General features: G+C 48.0%; 2 protein-coding genes across 2 annotated transcripts; one reads left to right on the top strand and one right to left on the bottom strand.

The window, feature by feature from the left end:
- Positions 1 to 1,970: 1,970 nt before the first annotated feature.
- Positions 1,971 to 5,401, top strand: LOC123078485 (putative pentatricopeptide repeat-containing protein At5g09950). The gene has a single exon (XM_044501015.1). The coding sequence runs from the start codon at positions 2,002 to 2,004 to the stop codon at positions 5,182 to 5,184; it is 3,183 nt and encodes a 1,060-aa protein (XP_044356950.1). The 5' UTR covers positions 1,971 to 2,001; the 3' UTR covers positions 5,185 to 5,401.
- A 487-nt stretch (positions 5,402 to 5,888) lies between these two features.
- LOC123078486 (light-harvesting complex-like protein OHP2, chloroplastic) lies at positions 5,889 to 7,448 on the bottom strand. The gene is made up of 2 exons (XM_044501016.1): positions 6,795 to 7,448; positions 5,889 to 6,222 (listed from the first exon to the last, which is right to left on the bottom strand). Exons 1-2 carry the CDS (start codon positions 7,226 to 7,228, stop codon positions 6,108 to 6,110), a joined length of 549 nt encoding a protein of 182 aa, XP_044356951.1. The 5' UTR covers positions 7,229 to 7,448; the 3' UTR covers positions 5,889 to 6,107.
- Between the last annotated feature and the right edge of the window lie 2,350 nt (positions 7,449 to 9,798).

Genomic DNA, 9,798 nt, shown 5'->3' with positions numbered 1-9,798 from the left:
GGTGCAACGGCTCGGCGCGGGAGGGTGTGAGGCGGACCCGCGGCGCGATTCCGCCCGCAGATATGGCCGGAATCGCCGGCGGCGGGCGGGCGGAAGCAAGGGCGGGCGGCGGCGGAAGGAGGGGAAAAGAGCGCGGGGCTGAAATGTCCCTCCCGCCAACTGCTTCTCTCTGATGCAGGGCACCGCAGCCGCGAGGGGGAAACCCGCGTTTTCTTGGGTTGGGGTCGGGATTTTGCCGCGCCTCTCAAATTTTTTTACGGGCCGAGGCAGGATGCGGGATCTGGACGGGCAGGTTTTTCGATCCATACCCACATTTTGATGGTTATTTTACGGGTCAAGAACAAATGCGGGGTCTGCTAGAGTTGCTCTTAAAATCGCTCGTGGTAATTCACAGTACACTTACCGTATCTCACGTTCCCCGCGCCACTACGAGATGTCGGTCAAGCAGGTGGCTCAACTGCGTGAGCAGGCCAAGGACAGGTGCCAACCAGCCTTCACCAAGTACGATGAAGTTGTTGGTATAAACGACGCGCGGAGCACAATCGACGCTCTCCGGTTAGTAGTTGAGGGTCCATATACTATGTGCCCGCCCTGTTTCTCCGATCATATTGTTGCTCACTCGTTTCTGCGAATTTAAACTTCACAAACTGCGACAAGTACGACGACACTACAGATCTTGCGATGGATTTTTGACTACATCCTCGTTGTCCAAGTATGGACAGGGCAGTTATTTCACTTCCAGTGCATATAATTTATGCTACCAAGCATTTCTAGAAAGCCTTACTCGCATTGATCGCCCACAACCGGGTTGTATTTGCAACAATTGGTTCTCTCGAGTACTCCGGGTTAAACACTGCTGCCACAGCCTTGTAGAACTTGTACATGAAGTCTAGGCACGTGGACTTGCTCATTCAAACATACTCATCAATGAGATTACTGGGTACTCTGTATGCAAGCATCCGAATAGTTGCAGTGCATTTTTGATAAGAGGGGAAGCCAATCTTTCCCAGATCATCCTCCTTGCACTCGAAATAGTTATCGTACGCCACCAACCCCTCCCAGAACGGTTGAACACACGCCTAGCCATCCGAAAACGGCGCTGAAATAGGTGGTGTTTGAAGAGCGGGTTAAGGGACTCGAAGTAGTTCTGCCAGAGTAGGCAATGACCCTCCCTCGGTTGCGATTCAACGCTGGAGTATGCCTCGGGATCGAGCCCCTAAACATCGGCCGCTGCCTACTAATATGATCATGGACGACCAAAGCAGCAGTCGCAATCTCCTCATCATCGAACGAAGAATCATCAGAATCACAAATAAAACTGTGGAAAAAGTACTCGTCGCCGAGTCCATTTGTACCTTGTGGGCAAACCATCGAAAACCTTGCGGGCATCGTGGAAGAAGCCGACCGGTGTAGAGCCTCGCGCCTCTCCGAGAACAGGTAGCGTTCGACGAGCGAGGTAGCCATGCTTGTGTGCTGCCGACAGGGGAGGAGAGGGGGCGGTGGCGTCGACGTCCGGGTGTTGCGACAATGGCGAAAATGGCCCACCAAACGCCGGAGTATGGGGCCGTCGGGGGTGGCGTGTTTCTAGGGGAGGTATGTGAGTGCGGACGTGTGGCCTGGGCACTGAAACTGGGCGGCGGCGGCGACAGGTGGGGCGACCAGATGTGCTAGCCGTCGATGGGAGGAAGGAGGAATGACCAATATGCCACCGACTGGCGGACTAGGGGGATGGCAAGGGCGGGTGTGGCGCGCGTTCGCTGCGTGTCCGCGTCGACGCAAACGCGCCTAAATTCAGGCTTGAAATGAGTCACGCATAGACAAAAAAATGAATACAATTAGATCGGCATGTTGAATCGACTTTTGTGTCTGTTTTAATCCAAACGAATATCGGACAGCTGGAGTTGCTCTCGGAGAACGCCGGCCCCGGTGTTTCTACGATCAGCGAGAGCGGGAGTCATTTTACCGGAACGTGAAATTCTGCCGGAAACAGACGTCAAATACATGAACCGCAAACTCCCGCCGTTCCCCCACCTCACACTCCGCTTCTCCTCCTCCTCCTCCTCCAGCTCCGCATCGCCTTCCCCGCCGCCGCCTCGCCGCCTCCCACCTCCAGTGCCACTACGCGACCTCCTCGCCCACCGTCTCCCACTTCTGCATTCGCCCGCCCCTCCTCCTCGATCGTCACCGCCGGTGCATCCTCACGCTGACCTCCTCCTCCGTCGCCGCAGCGGAGAGGCTACACCGGAGAGCCTCCACCTCGAGCTCGTGAAGCGAGGGCTCACCCATGACCTCTTCCTCTCAAACCATCTCGTTAACTCCTACGCTAAAAGCTCGCGCCTGGCCTGCGCGCGCCAGGTGTTCGACTGTATGCTGGAACGGAACGCCGTTTCCTGGACCTGCCTGGTATCTGGGTACGTGCTGTCAGGGATCACCGATGAGGCCTTCCGGGTGTTCCGCGCAATGCTGGGGGTCGGTTCCGAGTGCAGCAGGCCCACGTCATTTACCTTCGGGAGCGTGCTCCGGGCGTGCCAGGATGCTGGACCAGACAAGTTGGGATTTGCGGTGCAGGTCCATGGATTGGTATCAAAGACTGTGTATGCATCGAATACAACGGTGTGCAACGCCTTGATCTCGATGTACGGTAATTGCTCTGTTGGTCTGCCCATCCAAGCGCAGCAGGTGTTTGATTCCACGCCAGTCAGGGACATCATCACGTGGAATGCCTTGATGTCTGTCTATGCTAAGAAAGGGCATGTGGTTTCGACATTTACTTTGTTCACGGCAATGCTGCGTGATGACTCAGCAATTGAGTTGAGACCAAACGAGCATACTTTTGGGAGCTTAATCACTGCGACAACTGTGTCCTCCTGCAGCTCAAGAGTGCTTGAGCAAGTGCTCGCAAGGGTGCTCAATTCGGGCAGCTCAGGTGACCTCTATGTGGGGAGTGCTCTTGTTAGTGCATTCGCGAGACATGGCATGCTTGATGAAGCTAAGAACATTTTTCTTAGTTTGAAAGAGAGAAATGCAGTTACCTTGAATGGTTTGATCGTGGGCTTGGTTAAGCAGCACTGCAGTGAAGAAGCAGTGGGGATTTTCATGGGGACTAGGGATTCAGTTGTTGTCAATGCAGACACATATGTTGTGTTGCTCGGTGCGATAGCGGAGTTTTCTGTACCAGAAGATGGGTTGATGAAAGGTACGGAACTCCATGGGCATGTTCTTAGAACTGGACTTATTGATTTGAAAATTGCTATCAGTAATAGTCTGGTTAATATGTACGCCAAATGTGGTGCCATTGATAAAGCCTGTAGAGTTTTCCAGTTGCTTTGTACAAGGGATCGGGTTTCCTGGAACACCATTATCTCAGTTCTTGATCAGAATGGTTACTGTGAAGGTGCAATGATGAAGTACTGCATGATGAGACAAGATTGTATAAGTCCGTCAAACTTTGCAGCAATTAGTGGCTTGAGTTCATGTGCAAGTTTGAGACTTTTGTCTGCAGGCCAGCAAGTACATTGTGATGCTGTAAAGTGGGGACTGGATTTAGACACCTCTGTTTCAAATGCACTGGTTAAAATGTATGGAGAATGTGGAGCTAGGTTTGAGTGCTGGGAAGTTTTCAACTCTATGGCTGAACATGATGTAGTTTCCTGGAATTCTATCATGGGTGTCATGGCCAATTTGCGAGCACCTATTGCTGAATCGGTAGAAGTTTTCTCCAAAATGATGAGGAGTGGGTTGGCCCCAAATAAGGTTACATTCGTTAACTTATTGGCTACATTGTCGCCATCGTGTGTGCTTGAATTGGGAAAGCAGGTTCATGCTGTGGTGCTAAAGCATGGAGCTATAGAAGATACTGCAGTTGATAATGCTCTAATGTCCTGTTATGCTAAGTCAGGAGACATGGATTCGTGTGAGCAGCTGTTTTCGGAAATTTCTGGCAGAAGGGATGCTGTCTCATGGAATTCAATGATTTCAGGGTACATCTATAATGGCCATTTGCAGGAGGCTATAGACTCTGTTTGGCTTATGATGCACAGTGACCAAGTGATGGATTGCTGCACCTTCTCCATTGTACTGAATGCATGTGCCTCTGTGGCAGCATTAGAGCGTGGAATGGAGATGCATGCTTTTGGTATTAGGTCACAGCTCGAGTCTGATGTTGTGGTTGAGAGTGCTCTTGTTGATATGTACTCAAAGTGTGGAAAGATAGGCTATGCCTCAAAGGTGTTCAGTTCCATGAATCAGAAAAATGAGTTCTCGTGGAACTCTATGATTTCTGGTTATGCAAGACATGGTCTTGGAAGAAAAGCTTTGGAGATATTTGAAGAAATGCAGCAAAGTGGAGCAAATCCAGACCATGTCACATTTATCACTGTTCTATCTGCCTGTAGTCATGCTGGATTGGTAGACAGAGGTCTAGAGTACTTTGAAATGATGGAGGACCATGGTATATTACCTCAGATTGAACATTATTCTTGTGTTATAGACCTTCTTGGTCGAGCTGGCAAGCTCATGAAGATACGAGAATACATCAGAAGAATGCCAATGAAACCAAATACTCTCATATGGAGGACTGTATTAGTTGCTTGTCGACAATCGAAGGACAGGGACAAGATAGATATGGGGCTAGAAGCTTCAAGGATGCTTTTGGAACTAGAACCTCAAAATCCTGTAAACTATGTTCTTGCATCTAACTTTTATGCAGCAACAGGAAGGTGGGAAGATACAGCCAAAACCCGAGCTGCAATGGGGGGAGCAGGAGTGAAAAAAGAGGCTGGTCGTAGTTGGGTAACCCTAGGTGATGGAGTCCATACCTTTATTGCTGGAGATAGATCACATCCGAACACCAAAGAAATATATGAAAAGCTGAGTGTTTTGATTCAGAAGATAAGGAATGCCGGTTATGTTCCAATGACAGAGTTTGCCCTGTATGATCTTGAAGAAGAGAACAAAGAGGAATTGCTAAATTATCATAGTGAAAAGCTTGCAGTTGCCTTTGTTTTGACTCGCTCCTCCTCAGGTGTCCCCATAAGAATCATGAAGAACCTTCGGGTTTGTGGAGATTGTCACACGGCATTTAGATACATATCTCACGCTATTGGCCGACAAATCATTTTAAGGGATGCCATCCGATTCCACCATTTTGAGGATGGAAAGTGTTCTTGTGGGGATTACTGGTAGCTTGTTTATATGGTGGTAACAGTGACAAGCTATTGTTAACCTCTTCGGACTTTGTCGTACCAGACAACCAGGTACATGGTGTTTTAACTTATCTCGAATTTGAGGTCATTTTTGCTATTCAAAGGTACATGTAATCTGTTGCATTGCCGTGAATTTATGGCTGCCTCCCTATCCCAAGATGCAAAAAGATCCCTAACCTTGCAAATAGCATATTACTTGACTATAACATGAATACTGACTTAGTTGATGCGGTTTGGTGCTATGTGAAAACTCCTATGCGGCTTAGAATTAGCAATCTGGAAGTTCTGCTTATCTGTAGGCATTCTTCAGTGAGCATCCATGTATAGCATACTCCACGAAGGGTAATATTTTATATTTGTGATGCATCCATGGTCGGTGTGAATAGCTTGTTTTGTTCCAGGCAACCAAGTTCACTTTTTGCACAAACCACCAGTTTATAAGTCTCACTATATCTTCAGTACATCATGGTGTGGACATGATATTATACTCTGGTAATAATATCTTTGATCGCAAAAACAAGAAAATTGATTTGATATATGGTTTTGAAATAGTCACCCAGCTTAGTTAAATATTATGGATCAACTAACTCAACTCACTCAAACTACGTGACTTGTTCTTCGGCCAGAAAGCTAATTTGGGATTGAAACCCTGCAATTATTCTAGATAACCCTTTACCATGTACGTTAGTCAAATATCCATTTTATTACTCTTGAGTAAATTCATGTAGTATTAACAAACAAGAAAGCTGGAAATTGGATTTTACATTCATCAATACTGACAGGACAGCACAAATGAAACTCAAGGATATAATAGTGTGCAAGATTGATCTTTCTATACGTTGGATGAAAGAAGATAGATTATACTTCAGACTTATACAGAACAACACCGCCAAACATGAGCCATCAATCCAAATCCACAATCCCAAAATTGGAGAGAAGGATCTTCATTTGCTCAACGAAATCCGAGCCTGTTGCGTACTCTGTTAGCATCCCCACTGCAAACCCAAACATAGCCCATCTGCAGAAGTTTTTATAACCAAAATCACGATGCAGGAACAAGCAATCTTAAACTTTTTAACACAACTTTTAACATTAAATCTGTATCATCCTGCATTTCAACATGCTTGTCATAGTTACTAGCACCTTTTATGTGTCTGTATAACTTGGAAGTACATGAGGGGAAAAGAACATTATAATTTGCAGCAACTTCACCATGATCTCATTCTTGAGTACTCATTAACATGCCCAAGAACTAATTACAAGATCGGTTGTTTGTTGAGGATATGCTGTGTGCTATTTGTTACTCCCTCCGTTCCAAAATAGATGACCCAACTTTTTACTAAAGTTAGTACAAAGTTGAGTCATCTATTTTGGAACGGAGGGAGTACAAGCTTACACCCTGATTATTGTGGACCATCAATTTGCAATTTAGTACTCCCTCTGTAAAGAACTATAAGAGCGTTTAGATTACTAGGTTAGTAGATATTGCTATTTCACGAACTGATTATTCCGTTTCATCCCCTGATTGCTAGTTAGAAAATCCAACAAATAAAGCATGTCATGTTTAAATTTCATGCAACTTGCATTTACCTTCCATTGGCAATCTCATTCTTGGCCAACCACCCAAAGAAGGGTCCCTGGTTGGTCTCCTCCAGCTTCTTCTTCTTGAAGTATTCCTGTAGTTCCTTGGCCACCTTCCTCTGGTACTCGAACGTCACAACCCCTCCCACCGGTGGGGTCGCAGCGGCAGTGGCCACTGCCGGTTTGGTCTCGGGAGGAGGAGGTGATGGCTGTGCTGGCTTCACTGGGGTCGGTGGCTGGGACAGGCTCGGAGGGGTGGACAGAGCTGGCGTCTTGGGAGGCATAGGCGGGGGCGGCGACAGTGGAGGCGCCGCGGGTCTCCTGGGCCCCTCGGCCTTGGAGCTCCTGATCACGGCGAACGACCTGCATGCCCGGTACGGAGGCGGCGGGGCGATGCGTCCCACCTTCACCTTGATGGAAGGGATGGAAGGTGCCAAAGACATTGCTTGGTTTGAGCTGCTTGGCGTTCTTGATTGTCTCTTGGAAGGCAGGAAGGAACAGAGAGACGGAGGGGAAGAGAGTGGGAGGGAAGGAGGGAACGCGTGGAGAAGGTTTGGACACACACCGGCCTGTCCGTTGTGGATAAGAGTGTGTGGTGCCTACCAAGCCAGGTCTCTTCCCCTCTCTGGGGGAGCCAAGACGTTGGTGATGCGCGGGAGGCGAAGCGGCAGGTGTTCGATGGCGAGTTGCGGATTACTTTGTAAGGTTTGCAGGGACTCGACATGGGCGCAGCACGTTCAGACATTCCTGCCTCCTTGCCTGCGTGGTGCGATTGTCCCAGTCAGTAGTCCCCAAGTAAGGTTTGCAGGGACTCGACATGGGCGCAGCACGTTCAGACCAGGGCCGTCTCCAGGAGTTTGGGGGCCCGGGACAAAATACAAAATGGGGTCCTAAATTTTTTTAAATTCGTATAACAAAAGAAGTATCCAAAGAATATCTACACTACCAAAATAATACCTCGCTATCCGAGGAACGCATCATGCCCAAAGCATACATAAATTTGCTCGATTGCACAATATATGTGGATCTAAACTCAATGCTTAGCAATGGAATCAAATAGATTAAACATGACAAATAAGGGACACAAAAGAATACCAAATCAATAGTTTGCTTCATCCATTCCTCCCATGTATGTAGACACTCCTGTTGTTGCAGGTCGGTCGCTAATGAAAATATGTCTTCATCTTATTTTTCTGTAGCATGAAATAAAATTGATATAAAGTGCATCAACTCGGGTTTCATATATACATGTACAGATTTCTTTTTCAGTTCAAAATTACTCCGTAGTTCATTGTTCAAAGACATCAGTCAAACTTCAAGTGCATCTTTTATAGTTGTTGGCTTCTCTCAGTCCAAGAAATCAGTAAATTACCTACAGATTAGTGGCCGAGGCAACGGGCAGCACCGGCTTTGGAGGGGCAGCAAGTCCTCCATGTAGCAGAGACAAGGCCAGCGTCTGGCGGCCAGGTGGAGGACGGGAATCACTGCTAGGCATGGTACGCTAGTGCAAGCACGGAGCAGCTATTAGGCAGAGCTAGACCGGGGGAGAGCGGCCGCCGCCGGCAGTCTGCAGCAGGCCGATACACGTGGATTCATTGCAGATCGCAAGAGAGGCGGCGTGTCTGCGTGGGCGAGGAACTGGCGAGGGTCACGGCCATAGGGCTCAAGCTGTAGCGAGCGCCGCAGAGACAGATTACCTAGCGTTTTTTTCTCCAATCCAACTAAAAAAACCCTCGTGTTTTCTCTTCAATCGGGGGCCCCACGAGTTGGGGGCCCTGTGCGGTCGGCTACTTTGGCTCCCCTCATCGACGGGCCTGGTTCAGACATTCCTGCCTCCTTGCCTGCATGGTGCGATTGTCCCAGTCAGTAGTCCCCAGTGTACTTGTCCGTTGGAGACTTACGTGCTCGTCTTTTCACTTTTCTGAACGTGAGACTTACGTGGATTTTTTTTAACATCAGCATAATTTTTTTTTTGAAACGGAGGCAAAAGAATTGCCTCATCGATTATTTAAGAAGAGAATTGCCCGATTAATCTACGGAAAACCGTGCTAAAACCTATACAATCAGACCACAATTGGGTTACTCATCAATCATGACCCCACGCGCACACGTGCAACCCGGCAAACCCTCCTAACACACAATAACTCGTCATGCTTGTACACCACAATTTTGAACCCGACACGAACATCCCGACAAAAAATAGTGGACCACGCCAAAACCACAATGACGACCCAAACCGTCAGAATGAGCCGAGGGACCGGGAGTCATCCATTAAGCAGCTGCGGGCACCTTATCTATGGCGCCACTCTTCTTGACATCGGCATAATATTGATTAAGCAACAACATTGCAAAGAGTCCCCTGGATACAATCCGGAACGGAATGAAAACACAAAAACACTAAGATTCTTAGACTTAGTTAACATATGAGCCACTACATTGAGATGCCGACGAACATGCTTGAACTCCATAGAACTGAAGCTGCCAGCCGGTAGAGAAATATCAGCCACCACCGAACCGACAGAAGAATGGTCACGAACTGAAGAGTGAACTCATTAGACAAGCGACAGGCAATCCGAAGCAAAAACAACATCATCAAAACCCTCATCGCGAGCCAGATAAACAGCCTGGCGAAAAGCCAGAGCCTCTGCATATTCAGGTGCAAGCGCCAGCTGGAAGGGTTCACAACAAGCCGCAATGCAATGTCCAGAAGACCAGAATGTCTAAGGCCACAATACCAGCACCTGATCATCAAATATTGCTGCATCAGAAAAGATCAAAACCGTACCTGCCGGCGGCGGAGACAAAGTGGAGCTAGAAGCAATAATCTGACGCCTATGAATACTCACTAGTTTAAACAAATGAGTAACGACTCACAATCAAGTGAACACACGCCTTGATTTTTCCAGCAATACGGCTCAACATCTACGAAAGAGGACTACACGGCGAAGGCGGTGATGCATCGTTGTGAGGCTACACGGAAACCCTGACATAAGCTGCGACGTGAGCTGAGCTG

This window comes from Triticum aestivum, chromosome 3D (genome assembly GCF_018294505.1).
Source record: "Triticum aestivum cultivar Chinese Spring chromosome 3D, IWGSC CS RefSeq v2.1, whole genome shotgun sequence".
NCBI classification, from domain to species: domain Eukaryota; kingdom Viridiplantae; phylum Streptophyta; class Magnoliopsida; order Poales; family Poaceae; genus Triticum; species Triticum aestivum.
Note: the sequence above shows the minus strand (reverse complement) of the source record. Positions and strands in the feature narration are given on the sequence as shown.

Bases quoted from the DNA above. Each gene is read 5' to 3' on its own strand.
- LOC123078486 (XM_044501016.1), bottom strand. From the start codon at position 7,228: ATGTCTTTGGCACCTTCCATCCCTTCCATCAAGGTGAAGGTGGGACGC. The intron at 6,223-6,794 runs GTAAATGCAAGT...AAACTTCTGCAG, and splicing joins AATGAGATTGCCAATGGAAG to ATGGGCTATGTTTGGGTTTG.
- LOC123078485 (XM_044501015.1), top strand. From the start codon at position 2,002: ATGAACCGCAAACTCCCGCCGTTCCCCCACCTCACACTCCGCTTCTCC.